The 24,069-nt window shown below is 33.8% G+C and overlaps 1 protein-coding gene across 2 annotated transcripts in view; it reads right to left on the bottom strand.

Moving 5' to 3' along the window:
- The window catches only part of LOC150087841 (spectrin alpha chain-like), a 455,664-nt gene that overhangs the window by 58,977 nt on the left and 372,618 nt on the right, over window positions 1–24,069 (bottom strand). For both annotated transcript variants that reach the window (XM_090369231.1, XM_090369232.1), the window contains 3 exons: window positions 20,834–20,970; window positions 13,876–13,948; window positions 9,099–9,215 (listed from right to left, as the gene is read on the bottom strand). In XM_090369231.1, the coding sequence (XP_090225357.1) occupies window positions 9,099–9,215; window positions 13,876–13,948; window positions 20,834–20,970 (327 nt within the window). The remainder of the gene's footprint in view (window positions 1–9,098; window positions 9,216–13,875; window positions 13,949–20,833; window positions 20,971–24,069) is intronic.

Here is a 24,069-nt window from a genome sequence, read left to right as displayed (position 1 = left end):
CACAAACGCTAGTGCCGTTTCTGGATTTTACCTAAAATTTAGATATGAATATAACTTTTATAAATTAATATATACAGCTAGGCCTCGCATAACGCGATATTCAGTTAACGCTATTTGAAAAATGATACCACTTTTCACTTTACATGATGCAAATTTCCAGTTAATGCGATCTTTTTTTTTTATGCGATAGTTGAAAAAGATTTGAATCGCGCGTTAAGCTTACCGCGAGTCGTACAGTCAATAAACAAACGTTTGCCTGCTGCCCACCTCGGTGTGTTCCATCAACCATCGGAAGAAGACGTGTTTGTCTCCTGCTAATAAAGTCAGTGCAGACTTGCATTTAAAAATTCAAATTTTTAAATGAGCCAGATGAAAATGTTACCGTGAAGGAGATAACGGTAAAAGAATTAGATGAAATCTTTCGTATCACATAGAACCTCAAACAAAAGGTTTGATGTTCTCTGTGATATTTATTTCGCCAGGGCCCAGAGAAGATTGTTGTCGGCTATCGGAAATTGATTGATGAAAAGAGAAAGTCAACACTGTTCAAATATTTCCACAACAGTAATTTCTTCATTGTGTATTTTATGTCAGAGGTTCCCAAAGTTTCTCGGTTCACGGAGCCTTTAATGTCTCAGTAATTTTTTCAAGGTGCACCCAGACCAAAAGAAATACCTAATAGTTTCATTTAGTAGTTAGGTCCAAACAACTTAATAAGAAATGCTGAAACTGTGAACTACCTCGAGCTAGTAGTTCGCGTGGTGTCCGACAGATGTCGAGTATCACTGTGTTTCCCTCGAAAATTTAAAATATTCCACGGCGCACAGTTTAAGAACCACTGTTTTATGGAATAAACATTTAATTCCATAATTATTTTCATTATCTTTTACATTATATACAGTTAAAAAGTTATTTAAAAGGTATTTTTAAAATTCTTTATGGACATTCCAGAAGGTCAAGGACCAATTATAATTTTTCCTATTGGGTATTATATTCGATTAACACGTTTCCGTTTTGCGCGATGCGCTCGCGGGATGAATTAATGGCGTTAATCGAGGCCCGCCTGTACATCAATACGCCTCAAAGAAATAAATTATGAATAATAGAATAAATAAAAAATGCTTCGTACTTTGATTAGTGAGATGGTTTGTCCATATTTCATAAAAAAGGGGGGCGTTGTGAAAATGACAGGCATCCCCCCACTGAGGGGCATACCTCAATACCACGCATTTTGGGAACCTCTGCAATAGACTAATGCATACTCCCAAACAGCAATCTATAATGGAAACTAAAAAAAAATTTAAATGCAGTTGAAAATTGAACAGGATATGAAGACGGGAGGGGAATGAACTGACAGAGCCTGTAACTTAAAATAATCTCCAGAGATATGAAACTGGTGATGATCTGCATAATGCAAGAGAAGATCCCAAAAAAACCAAGCAAAACTGCATTATTAAAGAAATTAACTGCAACCAGTTTATTAAAAAACATAAACAAAAAAAACTGTAACTGCCCAGTAACTAACATAAATGGAAAGAATAAATTATAAATGCCCATTATTGAGGTTGGAAGTAACATATGATATTGCTGTCAACATCAACCAAACAGGAACTGAAGCTTGAAAAAGTCAAATGAAATGACATGTTTCTTAAAGTTTGGCACCAATAAGCCAATAATCTCACTAGCATTCTGAAGTTTTTATTTCTGAAATTTCTTCCAATCATTCAATGTACTTCATTTTGTGATTACTTTAAGCTTGTAAGGAGACATACTGTCTCACTGGCACTTTGGAGTTTTCCTCTTTCTTGTAATCATTCATGTACTTTATATATTGGCAGAATTTATTTCCTTAAAAAATTTAAGTTGACATAGAAAGACACCATCTTAGTTGACTTTTTCAAGCTTTATTTCCCAACTGGCTGATATCAATGAGAATGTGATGTGCAAGTGGAAAAGGACAAGAACTAAAATTAAGCCAAAACAAATTGCAACTGCTGTGATCAGCATAATGCAAAAAAAGTTCTCTAAAACTGCATAATGAAACCATATTATAAGTTAACTATAATGAACTGGTCATTAAAAAAAAAATGAAACTGAATAGCAACTATACTTATATAGGAAAATCTAGAACTGAAAACAGCCTTCAATAAAATGAAACTGCCTCTAATAGCCAGAGCCTTTTTTTAACCATTCCAAAAGCAGAATTTAGGGGTTATTGAAATGTTATGCCCTCCTTTCATTCACCAAAGCTTTGTGCCACCTGGTGAGGAGTTCTGATGGACAACATTCGATTTGAAATTTTAAGGGAATTTAGATTTTCATTATTTTGTTAAGGCTTTAACAGACTGTCATAACAGGAATTTTAAGGAAATAAAGTTGTCTTGGTAGGTTCACTGAATACTCTGTTAGTTTATTCCATATATTTTGAAAAACGTTATGCACTTTTTGAATGTGCTTAGCCAGCATACAAGACAAAGTCACCCCAGCATGTATTTATTGATATTTTGACATTGCCTTCAAATCTTTCATAAAAAATGCAGTGCAAGTAAACTCCAAATTTTAATAATATAAAATCATAACAAGGAATTAAACAGAGTTTTGTAATTTATATGTTCATACTTCAAAATATAGTTATGTAAATTAACAATCAATTTTCTACACTGATAAAAAAATAATAAATTAATAAATTTATATCCTCAAATATAATATACACAACTTTTTCGCATATACACTTTAAAAAGTTTATACAAACAATAAAATATGAGGATTAACTATATTAAGAAAAAGACTTTGGGTTATACATTACAATCAACAAGCTCATAAAAAGCATCCTTTCTGTTTATCTCATTTCTTTCCATTAGCCAATATCAAGCTCAATTTATTATCCTTTCACTCTCTAAATAGCCCTCATTCACTTTAAGCTGCCCATTCATCCATTCCTTTTAAACCTTCAGCGCATTACTTTCCACTTTGTGATTCATTCTTCTGAATTCAACAAATCCTTTGATATTGGAAGGATTGAATTATAAGTAATGTTTCAAATGAATGGAAAGCAAAAGTTAGGAAACCAAATTAAAAAAAAAAAAAAAGGATAGTCCTGCAACAAGAGCTTTCCAAGATTCAGAACTAATGCCAAGTCTACAGATGAGAGGTAACAGAAAGCAAATGAAAAATAAAGGAATGAACAAGTAAAAAACCAGAAAACTGTGAAGATCATGATGAGAGCCACCATATGCAGATGGTATGGGCAAACAAGTGCAAGTACTTTTTTTTTTGTGAGAGATTTCAATTTACCTCTTACTGCCAGGAACAGGTGGGAGGTAAACTTGCCACAGGGAACATGATGAGTTTCTCTCTCAGTTTTTTTTGTTTCCAAAAATTTTTAAATCAATTAGATAATTGTTATCTACATCAACATGTCAGGAAAAGTGGTAGGGACAAAAATATTCTGGATGTAATCATCTCTCATGATCCAGATAGTGTCTAAGATTGATAGTATAGTAACCACTAGAAGGGAGTGATCACGGATTGTTAAGGTGAATGACAACAAGTCAGTTATTGTTCGTTAAAGGTAAGGACATGGGTTTCAATTTCAGAAAAGGGACCTAAAATCTAAGACACAACATGATCCCTATTAACTAAGAAGGCAGAGTAGGAAAAGCAAATACCAGTGAATACGGAATAAATTAATAGATATGCGGAATAATTTTACACAAAATGCATACAGTATAAGCTAATCAGTAAATAAACTGATCTAGTAGCACAGAAATAGTTAGGTGGGCAAAGGTACAAGAAACTGCTGGCTGAAAGAGCAAAGAGAGGAGACACAAAATTTCATAAGTAAGTAAATACAAAGAAGGAAAGAGCAATCTTATTGTACCCTCACTGTAATATATGCAGGATAATAATTAATAACCAAGTATATGCAGCTGATTCATAGAATGAGAATTTAAAAGTAATCTTTACAGATGACAGTCCTTTATGGAAAGGAGACACTGCTAGTAAATCTGAGCTCTGAGAATCTGTGTGAATCTGAGAATGGGTCCCACATGGATGACTGTTGGATTACAAGGGTTCTTAATCAGGAAAGGCATTCCAAAATAAACAAATTTTTTTTTTTTTGCTTCAGCAAATTATTTATTTATTTATTTTTAATTCACTTACTCTTTTTCAAGCCACTATAATAAATAATGTGGCTTTAAACAACAAGGTCTTTTTAAAATTGTATTTTGTGACCCTGTATTTCATTTAAAATTGTTGAAACTAGATTAAGGTTGCAGTACAAAAGTGGAGGGGTATCAATAATATCACACTTAGACAATAAACACTATGCATTCTCATTCTCCAGTGATGCTTTAAAATAATGGTGTCAAGTACTAATTTGACATTTCAAATTACAAGAGTACAGTAAATTGGACAAAACTAATAAAATCAGCAGCATAAAATTAGAATGCCAGAGGTGTATTCAACTCTGGCAGTAAGCTAGATAATCTTGTAATAACTCAGAGTAAAGTGGAGGGGAAATTGTTGAAGATAAACACAAGAAAGGCACCTGGGGTGGATGAGATCTATCCAGTTATATTAAAGGAGGCAGCAAAGGAGGTAAGCAGGCCCTTAGCCATAATTATGAGAGCTTCCTTGGACTCAGGGGAGGTACCCATAGACTGGAGATGTGCAAATGTGACCCCAATTCACAAAGGAGGATCAAAGGCTGACACAAGTAATTATACACCTGTGAGTTTAACTTCTGTTCCAGGAAAATTAATGGAGGCACTGGTTAAAGAAGCACTGCAGGATCATCTAGACAAGACTTCAGTTATAGCTCGGACAGAATGGTTTTGTTAAGGGGAAGTCTTTCCTGACCAATTTGATTGGATACTATAATGCATTCACAAAAGAACTGGATGCAGGGAATAACTTTGATATTATATACTTGGATCTTAGAAAGGCTATTGATACTGTTGCACATGGAAGACTGCTGCACAAATTGGAGCAGTGTGGCATTGGAAGCAAATTACTGCTATGGATAAAGGGGTGGTTGAGGGGGAGAAGACAGAGAGTGGTAATCAATGGACACTGCTCATCGTGAACTAATGTTATTAGTGGAGTCCCTCAGGGTTCAGTGTTGGGTCCATTATTGTTTTCTGTATTTATAAATAATATTGATGATGGTATATCAAGGTTAATGTCCAAGTTTGCAGATGATACAAAGGTTGGCAGGGTTGTTAAGGCCACTACTGATGCTTTGCTGCTGCAACAGGATCTGGAAAGGTTGAGCAGATGGGCTGAGAGGTGGCAAATGAAGTTTAACATTGCCAGATGTAAAGTACTACATATGGGAAACAGCAACCCCAGAGCAATGTATCAACTCTGTGGTACTACACTGACAGTGGTAGAGAATGAAAAGGACCTGGGGGTAATTGTACAGGCAGATATGAAGTTCTCTGACAGTGCAGACGGGCTGCAAGAGTAGCTCATGGTGTCTTGTCAATGATATACAGGAATTTTTCTAGTAGGGATAAGGAGGTGATTATTCCCTTGTATAAGGCAATGGTCAGGCCACACCTTGAGTACTGTATACAGGTCTGGAGGCCTCATTTCAAGAAGGATGTAGAGCTGCTGGAACGAGCACAGAGAAGGGTAACAAAATTAGTGAATGGAACAAAGGGTTGCTCTTATGAAGAAAAGCTTAAGTTTTGCAAATTACAGTGTCTGGAGATTAGGCACCGGCGAGGTGATCTGATAGAGGTGTATAAAGCCTTGAATGGTTTGAGCATGCTCAATGCTGATGGGATTATTTCTCTTGCTCAGAATAATCACCTGAGAGGGCATAAATTCAAATTGAGGAAAGACAGATGTAGGATAGATGTGCGGAAATTTGCCTTTAGTCAGCGGATGGTTGGTTGGTGGAACAGACTTCCGCCGACCGGGCTGGCCGGGTGGGTAAAGTGCCTGCCTGGCAACCCAAAGGTCGCGGGTTCGATTCCTGCCTCGGGCTTGGATCAAAGTACTGCAAAAACCTTGGGAGGTGCATTATGGCCACAGAAGCCTTTGCGCCAACAACTACTAAAAAAAAAAAAAAAAAGAACAGACTTCCATCCCTTGTTGTGGAAGTTGATAGCCTAAATAAATTTAAGGCTCAGCTGGACAGGTATTTCGAATGAATTGAGGGGTGAAGTGGAAGTTTTTTTTTTTTTTTTTGGCTGATGCTGCATAAGCTTGCTTTCTTGCATCATATGCCTATGCTAATGCTAATTTAATAGCAGAGAGTTACACATCTAGCATAACTCTCTGTAGATGCACATTGTGCTTTTTTGACATTAATAATAATAAATAATTTTTATTTTAAAATAAATATATATATATATTTTTTGTTTTAAATATAATTTTTATTTTTATTTCTTTTTAACTTCTGGAACACTGTTTTGGCACGTTGAGGCACCTCCGTAGCCAGGTGGGTAGGGCAGCAGTGCATAGCACACGCTTCTTGATTAGACCAGAGTTCGAGCCCGTGCCTACCAAATACGGAGGATGTGGAAAGGTCAGGGAATGACCACCGCATATCCCCGGAGCAATATGGCCTTAGTTGCTAATGCTCCTAAAAACCAAATAACAACAACAACAACGTTGTGGCACCAAAAAAGCCCTGTGAAAATATATATCTCACATTACACATGAAATTTGAAAAGTTCCCAGAATGAAAAGTTCACACACTGGTATTTAAGAAGAAGAACTCTTTACTGTATACAGAAGGCACATTGCTGTACACACCACCCTTCATGGCTACAAGCCAGGGGTTTACATAAAAGGAATAACACAACATAATAAACAAAGATGAGAAGAATTAAAAAAATAAAAGCAGTATTATGACCAATTATACAACATGATTAAAGCCTAGAGCACAAAATGACAAATTTACACATGAAAATATATTTACAACAGGGTGTTGGCAAGTGACATTATTTTCAGGGAGAAGTCCTTTTATAGTGCAGGACACTGATGTTAATCTTGTTGTGCATGCATACAAAGTGTGAACTGGCTTGAGGCCACAATACTATTATTCCAATTTTTGAGACCCACTTTTCCGGCCATTTAGGCTGGAAAAGTGGGCCTCAAAAATTGGAATAATAGTATTGTGTAATCATCATAAAACGTTTTGTAGCATACCTGGTTCACTGTTTGACCAGGTGGGAAAAATTCACAATAAACAATATCCTGTGAGTCAAAAAGATATAATTGCATAATATATCTTGATTATTGTATTTATTTTATTTATTGAATTTAATCAAGATTGTCTTGCTTTTTTGAGACTTGGAGAGAGCTTCCATTGAGAGAACTGGGCCTCTGTTTCTGGTTCATAGCCACACACCCATTTGTCACTAGTAATAACAATAGAAGAAACAAAGTGTGGGACAGCAGAGCACAGCGACAAAGATCTTAACATGTGAGAACTCACTGCTCTCTGTATTCATCAGCAAGGATGTGACACACAAACATGGCTGAAATGCATATCATTCCCCCATCTTGTGCTAAAATCGATTAGCATGTCTCATAAGAAATACCAATGTCGCCAGCAACTTCATGGATGGTTAAACATTGATCACTCCTGATCAGATTATAAATACAAATGAAATGATTCATTGGTTTTTGAAGTTGAAGAGCAGTGAGAGTGAGGATGATCTTTGACAGACAAGTGGACCTCTTTAAACTTTTCAAACCACTTAAAAGTCCTCAAATGACATATAGCATCTTCTCCAAAAGCTGTTTTTAACATTTTGTTGGTTTCTGTTGCACTTTCCCTAATTCAAAACAAAATTTTATGAAAACTCACTGCTCAGTAAAATAATTCATTTTAAAATGTGACAAAACACTTAAAAACCACCTATTTAATGCATGAATTTAGACTAATTACAAATAAATGGGCAAGTCAGCATTACTATGTCCAGATAAGTCACTGACATATCAAAGTCAATGTGACAAGCTCACTCACTATGACACCACAATTTCAAGGTAAAAAATGAGTCCCCAAACATTTATGCTAATAAGAACAAAGAGGTCAATTGTTCTATTATATAAAGCATTGGTTAGATTTGTATAAAGCATTTCTACACCTTATGCATGGAATACAAGTTTGGTAACCATTTCAGGAAAGATGCAGGTCTGCTGGAAAAGGTGCAATAATAAGCAATAAGGTTACTTATTGGTATAAAGATGCATTCACACACATGCAGAGAGAGAGAGAGAGAGAATTTCAGTTTTGTGGTTGCAAAGTCTCAACTGTTATTGTTGTCAGAAACTGCATATGAGGGAAGGGGATAGAAAAGTGAAATGGTAAATATAAAACACTGCTTCTCCCCACTAGGTACACCTCTTCCTAACAGTTTCTCTCCCCCTCACCTATTGCCTTTCAGTCTTACCACTGTGTTTTATATCTCCCTTCTTTCTCCCTTTCCTAGATAATATGGTTTTACTTATTGTTCAAACAAATTCTAGTTCCAATAATAAAAAAGGGAACTTCTCATGAAGTTTGCAGATCCACTAGAAAAATGTAGATTCCATAAGCAGAAAATAGGTGCCTCTAATTAACTCTCCAGCATGACCCTAAACCATTGGGCCTACACATGAACATCTTCCACTCTCACCAACAAACAGACAAAATACCTACTCTACATCAATTTCTCCAGTGAAACATCTTTCTTCTAAGATAGTTAGCTTTACAAAACAAATTTACTGTTAAGTATAGTTTCTCTAAAATCACCATTATTTTAACACACTAGTGTTACCTAAACTTATATTTCTCTCTCTCATCAATTATGTGAAAGAAACATGCATAAGTTTCAACAAGATATATATAACTTAAAAGCAAAATTCTTATAAGGTAAACTTATCTTTTATGCTCTTATTTATCAGTTATTGTATGCTTCTTTTATCCATTACAGTTATTAAACAAACTTTACTCTAAAACTAAAGTTATGTACTGAACACTCAATTAACCTTCACAATGATTGCTTAGGCTTATAAACTTCAGTAAAGAAAATATGCTTACCATACTATACATGTTTTGTTCAAGTAAATTCTAAATACTGTGAATGTCTAACCTTGATTTCTTCAATTGAATTACATCGTACAGGATCAGTCAAATCTTCCTCAGCATTTTCAAACCAACTATTAAAAGCTGAAGCTCTTTTAGCAAAGGTTAAAAATAAATCTTCAATCTGTAATGAAATAAATAATGTACAAATTAATATTATTTATATATAAATGATATTTATAATAATATTTGTAAAATAAATAATATTGTTATAATAAATAATATTAAAAATATGATTTGTAATGTTATTAAACAATTCTTTACATCATTTATTTGTTTCTACAATATTAATTGTAAAAATAACTATTAATATTATTTTTTATTCAAATAGAACATTCAGTGAAAATACACTGTTATTTGTTCGTAACAGTGAATCGCAATAAATGGCATCGATTTAACTGTATCTCATATTGTGATTGCCTTCACAATGAGTTACCATGTATTGCACTACCTCAAATAAGTAATGCTTCACCAATGAAGAAGACTATTGTTACTTATTCTCAGCAGATACCACCACCCAGACAGCACTGTTTCAAAGCTTATTGGCCTATCATTGTTGGGTGGGCAGGTACCTGGTGTTGCAATCATGCCAACCCGGTTATGAAGTATAACTCCACAATATGAGAGATGCCAAAAGGAAGCCATTTATTGCGATTCACTATTACGAACAAAGAATAGTGTATTTTCACTGAATGTTCTATTAATGTATTTTAAATTCATAATGTATTATGCCTTGTGCATTTATTTTTCTAAGTAATTATTTTTTATTGAATTACAGTTATTTTCTGCAGAGGCAAAAGATCCCATTTATTCTGGAGAAATTGTCATTACCCAACACACCTTTGGGTAATGAATTTATTTTAACCAATGAGATGACATAGAAAAATATTTTTGACAATCCATGCAATTAACGGCAGTAAAAGTATGTTATTGCCAACAGCATTAATAATAACAGACATTTCCCAAGAATAAGTTTTTCTATACTATGGGAAAATTACCTCGTGTTTCATTGCATGACATTGCATGTTTCCAATGGAACTGATAGTACAACCTAGAGTTTGGAACAGTTTTGCCCAGCATGGTATAAGAGGGCTTTCAGTTTGCCTGTTACTCATTGGGACTCTTTCAAATATATGGCTTCCCACTGATGAGGTGCCAATTAGCACTTAAATTGCTGCATGGGAAGTGACAGATACTAATAGCCAGGATATTAGCTGTGTTCCTTTACATTAATGTATCTTGTATGTTGATTGGGGCCTAGTCTTTTGAAGTTCAGAAGTCTGGTGAAATAATAGCATATGACTAAAAAATGAATAGCAAATGCTTAGAAAACAGTACTCACCTTGTATAAATCTGCAATAAAATTTTTTTGGTAGATGGTGGTTAAATTTAGGTTGGAAGAAGCATTAAAAAGAACTAAGGCGGGGAATGGGGTGAAAATATTTTAAACAGATTTTAAAATGAGCGCAAGGAAGTAGAAATGCAGATCTCCAATCCTTGGTTGTCATAAAGAGGTTAAAAAAAAAAATGAAAAAAAAACCTCTTTATGACAACCAAGGATTGGAGATCTGCATTTCTACTTCCTTGCGCTCATTTTAAAATCTGTTTAAAATATTTTCACCCCATTCCCCGCCTTAGTTCTTTTTAATGCTTCTTCCAACCTAAATTTAACCACCATCTACCAAAAAAATTTTATTGCAGATTTATACAAGGTGAGTACCGTTTTCTAAGCATTTGCTATTCAATTTTTAGTCAGATTTATCACGGTATTATAAGGTTACTATAATTTCACTATCGATAATAGCATATTTATGCATTTTTATGAATAAGCTTCTCTTGCTTCATAAGTAAGTCAACAAAGACATGACTATCGAAAAAACATAGCAACCTACAGCTTTACACTTGCTACTGTGGAATATTAATTTATAATATAAAAAAACCATTTGCAACGGGAGCAGTTATTATGAACACAAAGTAACCTGCTACAAATAGCACTAGATCCTAATTGTAGTATCATATGCTCCCACAGGAGTACACTTTTTCCATTAATTATTTCTCTGCTAATTTTTTCATGAAGAAAAGAGGATTAATCTTGCAAAACTGCTGTTTTTAGTAATGCTATTAATGATTTATTGCAATTTATTATTCTCTCTCATAGCTTGCTCAAAATCTTTAATTATGGTGTGTCAAAATAAATTTATCACATATCACATAACTGTGAACAGAGGCAGACTGGCCATAAGACTTACTGGGGAAATCTCGGTGGGCTGGAGGCCGGTGTGATTTTGGCCATAAACAAACACTAGTATGAAGCCACTACAAGTTTTTCCTGGTAAGAATTTTTGACCCAGTTTGCCTCTGACTGTGAATGCCATAATTTCTCCAGTTTTAGCGATTATATGGAATCGAATGCCACAGATTGTATGGCTCACCAAACACCTTTAACTGTGGTGTGTCATTGGCTGAAACAAATTCATTACTTAATGTATAGTTGCAGGTGCAATAATTTCTCCAGTCTAGCCATATGCACAGCATTCAGACAAGATACAGTGAGTCATCATACACAGCCCAGAAATTCATTTGATGATGCACTGCATTAAGAATGACTGCCTGCTACTGATGAAGACAAACTGAAGACTACCACTGAGCTGGATTTAAGCCAATTTATCTGTCCTCTGTGGCATCTACTGCCACTCACTTGAAGAGGTTTGGGTTCAATTCCCATTGATAACTAAAGTTTCTACAGTGTTCTTCAACCAAGGCTCTAGCTAGCCAATCTTGGATGAAGGGGTAAGATTTCTGCCATGAGTTGTTCTGTAGTTTTTCAGCTTGCAGAACATGCAAATCAGCCGATGAATACACACATATAATTTCTAAAGACAAAACATATATACAGATATAAGAGTACACTTGGGGACTGTTAAAAATAATAATTTAGTTTAATCCTTTGCAGTCCAATGTTGCACCCACCATGATATTGTAAAATTCCCACTTCCAGTCCCATGTCATGTCCAGTGCACCCATCATCGATTCAGCGAAGGTAAAGAAAGCCAACACGAGAACCATGAGAAACTTACTAGACAAACTGGTTTGCCCCTACTGCATTCTCAGTAAACAGACGGCACATGGTATCGGTAGCAGCAGTAGAAGTCAAGAATGATTTATTGATTGACACATAGGTGTGACAGACAACATATGATTGGTGTGTGCAACAGACAATAACATCATAGCTTTAAGTGATTGACTGATGTTATGATACACATATATATAAAGAATCTTTCTTTCTTTTCCAGTTATTTCCTAACCTAACCAGCAAAACTTCAGAACAGGGCACTACAGCATAACATAACCTAACATTTTTTCACTAGCCTCCTTGAATCCATCCTGAATTAGTGGCATAAACTAACCTAACCTTTTTCCACTAGACAAAAATGAAACTCTATTAAAAAAAAACACACTAAAAACAACCCATACAATTAAAAAAAGCTGATAGTTTGGAGTGTGCACCCTGTTCTGAATTTAGTTAGTAAACCTTTTCTTTTTTTCATAAATTAATATTCCACAGTAGCAAGTTTCCACAGTAGGAAACCTAACCTTAAAAACATACAAAGAAATCAGTATTTTTAATTGCAAAAACGCTCATGAACTCCAATAATCTGCTTTTAATAACGAGAAAAACTAATCATTACATTGTCCGTCACACCTATGTGTCAATCGATATATCAATCTTAACTTCTACTGCCATTACCGATAACACACACTGTCTGTTTACCACAGATGAAGGGAGAAACTGCAGTAGCATCAAACCAGTTTATCCAGTAAGTTTCCAGTAGTTTGCTGTGGTTTTCGTGTTGGCTTTCTTTACCTTACCACTAAAATTTGTTTTCCCACTATACTGCCATCTATTTATACTTTATACAAACAATTTGATAAACAAAGTGGGTGTTTACTGATGTTTATATTCAATTGTTAATGGCAGGTGGCATTGTTTTTTTCAATGGTGCAGAAGTCACAAAGAAACTTATACTCTGTGTTAGAATGAAGTATTTAGACATGCAGCCATCTAGTAATGAGCTTTACTTATTGTGAAAGTAAGAAATTGTCTAGATGTTCCTGAACAAATTGAGAGGGGAAAAGGAAATTCTTAAATAAGATAGTTTCTGACTGTTCCGTATGGTGTGACTGGGGTTTGGTTTCATTAAATGAACTAAAGGAGATTTTTGCAGTTATTATCAACATGGGACTGAATGAAAAAATTGATATAAAGAAATATTGGTCTGAAGAATAGAGAGAGAGAATTAACTTTTTGAAGAATTTATTTAGCAGGAAGAGATTTCAGATATTTTGGGTGTTGCATCTCTGCCCACCCGCAAAAGGACAAACAAGGAATTCAATTCAAAGTAGGGGCTCTAAAGTAAAAACATTATCAATTATCCAGACGGAAGGTTTTGTGAATATTTTCTTCAAGGAAGGAATATTGCATTAGGGCCATTAGCATTAGTAGAAGCATATGATGCAAGAAAGCAAGCTTATACAGCATCAACCATTTTGTCATGTTGTTTTATATATTATGTAATATATTAGTTATGTAAACTTTATATATTAGTTATGTAAACCCAAAAATAAATAATTTTTGAACATCACATTTCAACTAGTCATTTGTTTGATTGATAGAGATGGGCTGCATGGGGAAGACAGTAAAAATAATGCTGGACTGCAAGGGTTAATTTATCTGTGATGATTTTTAAAGATTATATTCAATTAAAAATCTTCAATTAACTTACCTGTTTGAACTGGTCTAACATGTGCAGCAATCTTTGCTTTCTTGCTTTTGATGCAGCCAACAAGTTATTCCATCTAAGGAATAAATTCAATGATGTATATAGCAAATAAAATATTAAAAAAATAAAAAATAATAATAAAATGCACAAATTAAATGTTATCCACAGTTACAATTACTTTCAAATTCCACCAAAGCATTTCTGTCTGCATCTGCAATAATATTTACAAATGATGTTTTATTTGTGTTGGGAAAAGTCCAATATATTGGTGATACACATACAAAGAATATACTTTCATCCAATGTTACTGAGGGAATTAGAATTAAAACAAATCTTTTTTTTTTGTTGTTGTAACGTTGTGTTTCAATGATTTAAATCACATTTCCAAGTTTAATCCCTGTAAAACTTATCAAAAATATGCAGTGTTGCTAGTAATACTTACATTATATGCATTAATTATTAAAACAGTCACAATATGCATTTGCATATGCACATAAGCAAATGCACATAGTCTAATGTCTAGTGATAAGTTTCACAAGTTTAAATTATGAAAAAAAAAAAAAAAAAAAAACCTGTATCATGCTAATTATAATGCAATAAATTTTCACAAGTTAATTACTAAACTTAACTTCAAGCCTTCCTCGGGTATTAGGCCATACTTTGCTCCCTCCCTTCTTCCCTGCTGGGTTGTAAGAGCAGCCATTAGTATGCTACTATCTAGGACTTGCATAATTTACATTGATAATATTGGTCAAATATTAGATATATACCTAATTGTTCCAATTAGGTATACTCAACAATATTATCACCAAGTTCAGACAGCATAACATGGAACCTAATTTTTTTTATGAACCAAATAAAGGTAGACTTGTAGTAGGAATTACCAAAAACAATCAACAAAATAAGATTCAGATTCATTATTCAATTTCCCAGCATGGGTGAATGGATCACCTCCTCATACTTCACTTCCACATTGATTTTTTTAGTCACTCAAAACAGGGGTTTTAGATGACTAAAAAAATAATTTGACTGGGAAGGATTAACAGCATCTGTGACAATAAGGACATTTCTTTCAGAGGCCTGGAGGCTTTTTTATAGCTCTTTAGAATTCTAAAACTGCTGTGTTTACCCACTTGAATTCACAATGTCTTCCAAGAATTTTTTCCTATTAAATATTCAAGATATCTCCATTATTGAATAGAGTTATAGGTTCAGTAGATTCCCATGACCTACTGAGTTTTCATGTGAGTGCTACTGAGAAAAAATTGGCAGCTACTATTATCAATAATCTGATAAAACATAAAATGATTTTAAATTGACTACAAAACTATCTTTCAGTAATAATATTAATACAGTAGGCTAAGCATATAAGCTGTGTTAAGGGAATATAAACAATGTTGAGTTCTCAACAGCTACCTGTATTATTACTTATAGCTGTCTACTTACAGTTTTTTTTAATTATTATTTATATTTCACCAAACAGTACAGTACAAATACAGCACTAATACAAGTAAAATAAGAAAAAAATATGTCTGTGTATTCCAAATTTTTAGTTGACAAAAATTTCATCAATACAAAAATGTTGACGAAAATGCCATTAACACACAAAAATGAATTTTTAATAAGTTTTTAAAAATATGCTTAGCAGTCTGATCCACTTACAGCACATTGCTAACTCAATTCCTCTTCTAGTTTTTCATATAAAGAAAAATACAACACATAGTTGGCTTTCCAAAATGTTTCAAAGATAATTGTCAGTACACAGTCTGGTGATTTTTTAAGCATTTGTTTGACTTATTTCACCTTTAAAAACGGCTAATAGATTGAAGGATCATGCACATGTGACAATGTTGTAAATAAACATAAAAGAAAGGCAGACTATTACATTAAAAGAGAAGAGAAAAGTGATAATACTTAGTAAGAGTGGTTTTGTTGAAAGAATTATACTATTTATATTACAAATATACTACTACACAATTCATATATCTTGGTAGTTAATTAAACATCAATTAGTTTTTATATCTATAAAAATTTGCATATCTGATCCTTGATCAGTAATGCAATTTCCCAGCATATTTATCAATGTTTTTATGATAAAATCATTTTTGGCTTATAGCATCTTTTCTAACAACATAACCTGCCATAAATCTGAGGACTGCCTGTAAAATTTTTCATCATCCAAAATATTGTTCCCATTAACATCAATAATTTAAATAATCACTGATATAGGATAATCTATAGATATACTCAATAATATCCTCAGACATAAATTATTACTTGTATATCTATAGTTTATCTACTATCATTTTGTTGGTTCCACTGTGTTAGCATTAGTATTATAATGGATAAATCATGCAGAGAAGCAGACTTTTTTCCATCTACCAAAAAAACAGAAAAGGGGGGGATTGCTATCACTCATACCTTCCCCATCACTAAAAAGTCTCTCTCTCTCTCTCTCTCTCTCTCTCTCTTCTACCAGTGAAAATTTACCTCCCTCATTCATTTTACTGATTCCCTTCAGGTATCTTTTATACCTTTATCAAGACCCCCCCCCCCATTGATTAGTATTATTAGTATTAGTATTATTATTAGCCATATGGTGCAAGGAAGCCTGAGGCTTATGCTGCACCAGCAAAAAAAAAAAAAAAAATCAGAATTACCCTGTGAGAGAGAGAGAAACAAGGGTCAGAAGTAGAAAGGAATCGCCAAGAAAGAGAAGAATGATGATATCCAGCTCAGGACCCTGGATCTGTCTTGTCGAAAGAGGCATAATTTTTTAACTGAGGGAGATACTTGAGTTATTAAATTTCTCTCTTATAAGCACATGCCTACAGAATAATAATGACCGATTAGCTCATTGACATCATCAATGCTGCTGAAAGAGCCTCTACAGTTCCATTGTATGATATGGTCCATTATTTGGTTTTGGTAGAGCAGGACTTCTGACTGCTCTTCAAGCTGAGACTGTTTATGGAAATCCAGCTTCATCTGCTCTTTTGGAATTGGACAGTATAGACAGGAAGGTGTCCATGTCATGTTCTGCATGAAAATCTAGGAATGGTTCATCTGAGTTAACACTGTTGCCAATATCCATGTTCATTAGGGTAACATTTGTCTTCTTAGTTGAAGCCAACGTTTTCAATTTTATGATATTGGTGTAAGAGATGCAATTGGTGAAACTGTAACTGGCATATTGTTAGTTCTCTCTGCAGCATTCTGTTCCTTGGGTGTCTATTTTAAAGATGAGAGCATTGATCACGCCCAACCTGAAAAGGGTTGGGGGGGAACTGAGGCTTCAGTTTGTTTTGCTGTTGATTGATATTGGTGGATCAATGTTGCATATGGGTTTAGGTGCATTGAGAATAATCTGCTTGTTTACATCTTGGTAAGCCGCTTTCTGCTCTATCCTACATTTCAAAAAAAAAAAAAAAATTTTTCCCCCTATTTTCCAGAACTCACAGGATTTAGAGAAGGCTGGATGTTGGATAGTGTGGTTTTTCAGCATTTTTGTATATGTGCTTTTGACCCACAGTTTTTGGGCAGATTATATCTCCTTGAAAAGATCTTTGGGAGTGACCACATTTTTTGCATTTATAGCATCTGACAGGATTTGGTATATGGCTGTATTCAGCAGTTGAGATGGCAAGAATGTCAAGGTAATGTTTCATGTGGGAATGTGCTTGCCATCTTTGCCCATTATGATACATTTGGCTTGTATGACTTTTTGGTTTTTCAGTTCCTGGATCAGTTCAATTTCTCTGACATTCATCAGGTTCTCACTCTGCAATTACCCCTTTGGAGGTATTTAACAATGCATGTGGGATACATGCATTGTTAAATACAATGCATAAGGTTGACAGTTTAGCAGAGTTCCAGAATGCTTTTGATTCACAGTGTTGGTCAATAAATCATCTGATCTGAGTCTCCCACCATTTTGGGTGAACCCACTGTATTTTCTTAGCATTTCTGTATAAAAAAACGCAACACAATAGGAATGAAGAGAAGATTCTGAAAATGTATTTGTTTTTTATATCAGTGAAGGGGAAACACATTTCACCATAATAACATAAAAACCCACACAATTCCAGCTATCGGTATTATCGCAAATGCAATTAGGTCGAGTTTACTACCAGTTTATAACAGATTCCACTAGCAGAAATGAGTCTCCATAGCCAGGTGGGAAGGAGCAGCAGTGCGTAGTACACGCTTCTTGATTAGACCGGGGTTCGAGCCCGTCACCACCAAATACGGAGGATGCGGAAAGGTCAGGGAATGACCACCGCATATCCCGGAGCAATATGGCCTTAGTTGCTAATGCTCATAAAAACCAAATAACAAACAAACAAACTAGCAGAAACACAGCTGGAAATTGTTTTATAGTAGTAAACCCCAAAATGTGCTTTAGTAAAATGTGAGCTAATGAGGTGTAAATAGTGTGCCTCTGCCTTTACGGTGTTGTTTATTCAGTTGTTACAAGCGCGCAGCTTTGTTTATGTGCATCAAGCGTGCCTCCTCATTTTGTAATTGTACTTTATTCCCTAAAAATGAATAAAATATTTAAAAGGTGTTAAAAGGAAGCATCCTGGTGAAGATACTACAGATTCAGAGAAAAAAAGAAAAGCAATATAGATAGACAGAGGCGGACTGGGTCAAAAATTCTTACACGGGAAAATTTGTAGCAGCTTCATATTAGTGTTTATGGCCAAAATCACACTTCTGGTCTCCGGCCCACCGGGGTTTCCCTGGTAAGGCTTATGGCCAGTCCTCTTCTGTCGATAGAGAAAAAATATGAAATTGTGAAACACTGAGCAAAATGAAAGACCATGTGATATTGCACATGCTACAGGCCTAAATGAAGCAATGCTGAGAATTAGAAAGAATGCAGAGAAAATAAAAACAACTTTCATAGCAGGAACAAAAAAGTATAACAAAAGTGTAAAAAAAAAGGTGTCTCAAAGTGTAACAAAATCCATTAGATCAAGACACAAATAATTGGAAGAGATGGAATGTCTATTTGGATAGAAGATCAAACAAAGAACAAGTTTGCTCACGAAAGAAGTAAAAGCATTAGCAATATTTTATTACGTTTATTTATTGTGTTTGGTAATGTTTTGGTTACAAATGTGTGTTCAATCTTGGGTGGTCAGCACCTAACCCTATTTTTCCCATAGGGCCTGTTATTTATATTGCATGAGGGTTTCTAGGAACACAACTATTGTGCTATATACGAGGACTGACTGTACTCATAGATCTGTCCAACAGAGAATGCAAGATAAGGAATGAGGGTCATTCCTACTGCCACGTGTCTATGCAAAGTATTTTTGACAGTAATGTGTTGTGACCAGTTTCATTAACAAAGCATGATTAATGTATAAGCTGCTCAAGTGGAGGATAGTTGTTTAAAATATTCCGTGGTTTGCTCCTTTTTGCACTGGGGGGTTAACTTTCCTTCTCCAATTTCCAGCCCCACCATGGGGATGGAAGGAGCAGTGCTACTAAGAGATCAAGCAGTTGAAAGAGTTAGTTAAAGTTAGTAATATACATACCAAGAAAAGCAAGGTGAATTTTCATCTTGTGTTCTTATGTGTGACTTTTTAAAGTACAACAGCTTAAATATGAACTACTGAGAGAAAAACATTGGGATCAACTGGCCTTGAATGCACTTGGCACCTAGGTCCGTGGCTGAAAGATAATAAACGTACTAGGGACATACAGTATTGCTTGAATAATTTGAAATATTGGTAATTTCAAATAATTTTTTTGCCCTTGACCCTCCTATTCTATATGGTAAAAAATAAATAAATAAAAATAGATAAATCAAAGTTTAGTGGCTATGTTATTGGGTAATTCAAAGTCAATTATCCACATTAGGAATTTCTTTCACCACATATAAAAGAAATAGGAAAATTTTTAAATTTCCACTTAAGACAAAGAGTTAAAACATTAGATGCTAATAATCAGATTTATTTTCTGTATAATACAAACTTATTTTTTATTTATTCAATTCTGTTCAATATTATGGCCCCTTCTGACACTTCAATAAACTCAATTAATAATCAAATATTGATCTCCTATCAGCATCATAATCAATATCAGCCCTCTCTGATAGAGATTTCTCACAATCAGCTTTCACCTGTCTTATTCATCAGTACCTTAAGATATTATAGCTTTATACTTTCTCTGATATGATGGAATAAATAAAAACATTTATTTTTATATATATATCTGTTATTTCCAATCTATAAGAGGCAGGCGGAAGTCACTCATAATGAGAAAATCACACTTGGCTGCCCATTCAAGTTAATTTTTGACATACTCCTTAGAATTATTTTTCTGTAACATACCCTGACTATCATCTTCCTTTACTGTAAGTCCTTTGCACCACACAGACCACATCAACCATCTGAACTTGAACTAACTGTGGGTACAGTCTGATCACTTTCAGAGAGCTTTTGATAAGAAGCATGATTCCTCACCTCCACTTTGACCCTTCTTATCTCTCTTGATCTTGCTGTACTCATTATAATGAAATTCTTCGTCCCTAATCTCTGAATGGAACCACATCTCCATTAGTCCTATTTTATTAGCACTGGCTGATCTAAACAAAAGCCCAAATTTTGTTTAATTTATTTACAATATTCTTAGAATTACCATAAGACATTAAATGTATCTTGTAGCTATTTATGACCCTTATGCATCCCTCATAGCTTAGTGCTTAAACATGTTTTTTTTTTTTTTTTTGGTAGTATGTAACTGCTGGAAGCTGTAAGCTATTGAAAATTGCAGGAAAGGAATTTGTTTTTAAGATGAAAAAAAACGACAAAAACGTTTGCAGATATTTATGCATTGTTATATAAAGAATATAAAATTATTCTTTATATGATGATATATAAATATAAAATTTCATATTCTTTAAAAATTTATATTTATAATTAAGAACAAAGTAATGTTTATTCTTTACCTCCCCATAACTTCACTATGGCGCTTCTCAATGGCAGTGCTCTGTTCATCTCCTGCAGCTACTAGTTGATTTTTAAGGGCTGTTATACTTTGAATTCCTTCTTGTTCAAAGGTTGTCAGTCCATTATCAAATGTTTCCTGGGAAAAAAAAAAAAAAAAAAAAAAAAATATATATATATATATATATATATATATATATATATATATATAGTATGATAATAATAATATTCTTTTATTTGCAAATATGATTAGTTAAATAAAATGTATATACAATTGTCCCCTGCTACAGCTGTTTGTCATTGTAGGGATTTAGGTGTACCAGCAACTTAGGCCATATGGCACCATATATAAAATGTCTGCATATTGCATGTGTTCTGTGGTTGATTTGCTGGAAGGAAAACCATGCTACCTTCACCTGAGACAGACTAACTCAGCCAGCCATATTGTGAAAAAGACCCATAAAAATTCAGTGCATCATTGAAGGGATTTGAACTCAGTTCTGTTCCACACAGTGTGGGGGAGGAGGATATACCAACTGTGCTACCCATGAGGACCTTCTATAGTGTGGTCCAATCAACTGTAATTCAGAGTCCATGCCTTCAAGTGTGCAGTCTTTGAATTTGATAATTAAAAAAAGATTGACCTTTAACTGATACTCTAATTGACAAGAAAACATATGACTTGCTAGCTGAACTATAAATGCTGTAAAGGATTTACAATTTATGACAAGTAGAAACTTTAAAAGCTATCTGTTTATTGTCCAAAAAGTTATTTTCCATGCCCATAAGTAATTCACATCTCTGTGTTAATTTTCTTTAGCCATTTGTACTGGCATGAGTTTTCTGTGTCCATGACCATAAAACACTACGGTCATGTGTATCACTTCTTGCATATTACAAAAATATACACTTTATACATCCTACTGCTCAGCAGTGTTAATGCCAATGGTTGCTTTTGGGGAAAATGGTTCTAATTAACTGAAGTTTACTGAAATGTTGTTAATAAAACTTCTCTTCACAGGCAGTTGCTTTTAGCTGAACACTGTACAGTAGCACCTCAGCAAAGCTGTTTACAGTTCAGTTTTCATTTCCAGTCAGTTCTAATTTATGTATTGTTTATATGCATACTGCATCCACATGATTGATTTTAGTTTGCTGTATAGTTAATTTCAACCCCCCCCCACCCCCGTTTTTTTAACATGTTAACTGCATGTTGATGTACATGTGTGTCATGAGGTTTTTAATTCGCTTGGAGGGAAAATCACTGACTTTAAGTACCATTTTCTTCTGATCTGATGAAAGAAAAACCAGAAACTTCACCAATGGGTGACCAATTCAACCATAGTGAGGAGAAAGCTCATAAATGTCTTTGCCCTACCCAATCCAGATTGGCTCAATACTGTAATTTTTGAATTCAGGTCATAAAGGTTATTGGCAAGCCAGTAGTGAAGGTGTTAAATGGCTTCAAAGAGATCAAGGGAGTCATCTAGTGCTAATAACACAAAGAAGATGGAAAGCTATCAAAAAAACTTATCACTGGACAATAAAATGGATATTCTAAAAAAAAAAAGAATGGAATTGGGATAGCACTAGATTTACAGTATGTTTTGAGTAATCTGAAAATTAACAGTATCCCAAGATGTTATTGTGAATAATGTATACACAGTATACATACAAGGTTCTTTAATTTTAACACAGTATACATACAGGGTTCTATAATTTTAACACAGTATACATACAGGGTTCTATAATTTTAAGGTAAGCTTTTTTGCATAATTTATGTATTTAAAATTTATGTAGATGCAACAGTAAATGTTTCTGCTACATTTAATATTGTTATATAGGGAAATGATGCTTTAAAATCAGCTAGAAACACTGGTTGCACCAAGCAGTTAAAATTATTTACATTATTTTCTATGGGTAAATCTCTCCTGTTTAATGTGGATTCATCTAACTGTTTTTACAGCCCCAATAAAGAGCACTAAGAGGGGGAGATACCAGTATAATGCCTATCTGCACCCCTTTACAGTAAAGGGGGATTTATAAAAATAAAAGGCTCCATTCAGTAGCTGCTACATACATTGCACTTTTCTGAATTTACATCCTAAAACGTTTACCTTAAGCTGTATCATTAATGAACCTAACCCCATCAACAGAGAAATTGTTAAACTAAGCACCATTCAGACTATGAAAAGAAAAAAGCAATCTAATTTTTACAGTCTTGTTTTGTTTTTTTTAAGCAGAGAGACAAGAGCCTGAACACAAGAAGTTTTTCCAAGTTCTTCAGAAAACAACTGACCAAATATCAAAGAAATCACATTACTCAAAAAGAGGTTTGACAGGCAGATTAATTCAAAAATGAGATATTGAGAATTTAAGGTGGAAGATACAGAATGCTAAATACTGTTGATCTTAAGGAAGAATGGGGAAACTGGTTTTATTCTTATCCATCTGACTCTCCAGTGTTCTAAATTAATTAAGATTTCAATGATGATAAGGTGAAATGGCAACTAAATAGATTTCAGAGGATAAAGAAAGGTAGATAAGAGATTAGAAAACAAAATAACTAAAATACTTCTTCATGAAATTTTGAAAATACATAAAAATGAAAACTTTGAACATAAATGTTAATTTATTTATATTAAGTCTTTATTTATATATTAATTTATAATATTAGTAAATTAATAAGGAGTTTACCTCAATATAGTACACTTCCGTATGATACCCTCCAGAAATTAAAACAGAAAAAACGAAAAAATCGACAACTTACCGGTACATTAAAGTATAATATAAATAATTAAAGTAAAATATAAATAATTAAATAATCAATTTAACACAATTCAAAATCAATTTAAAACAATTAAAATTCAAATTAACGCAATTAAAAGAATCTAACGAAAATATTCAAAACGATTTTCAACAAGAGGTTTTCGTTAGATTCTTTTAATTGCGTTAATTTGAATTTTAATTGTTTTAAATTGATTTTGAATTGTGTTAAATTGATTATTTAATTATTCATATTTTACTTTAATTATTTATATTATACTTTAATGTACCGGTAAGTTGTCGATTTTTTCGTTTTTTCCGTTTTAATTTCTGGAGGGTATCATACGGAAGTGTTCCACGTACTATATTAAGGTAAACTCCTTATTAATTTACTAATATTATTATCAATGTAGAACATATTGAGTATTACAGCTCTGATTCATACTATCTAATTAATTTATAATATATTAAT

The sequence above is a fragment of the Mastigoproctus giganteus genome, chromosome 3, assembly GCF_048544385.1.
Source record: "Mastigoproctus giganteus isolate SK-2022 chromosome 3, ASM4854438v1, whole genome shotgun sequence".
NCBI classification, from domain to species: domain Eukaryota; kingdom Metazoa; phylum Arthropoda; class Arachnida; order Uropygi; family Thelyphonidae; genus Mastigoproctus; species Mastigoproctus giganteus.
The sequence above is the reverse complement of the archived record's forward strand: the minus strand, read 5'-3'. Positions and strand labels throughout refer to the sequence as shown.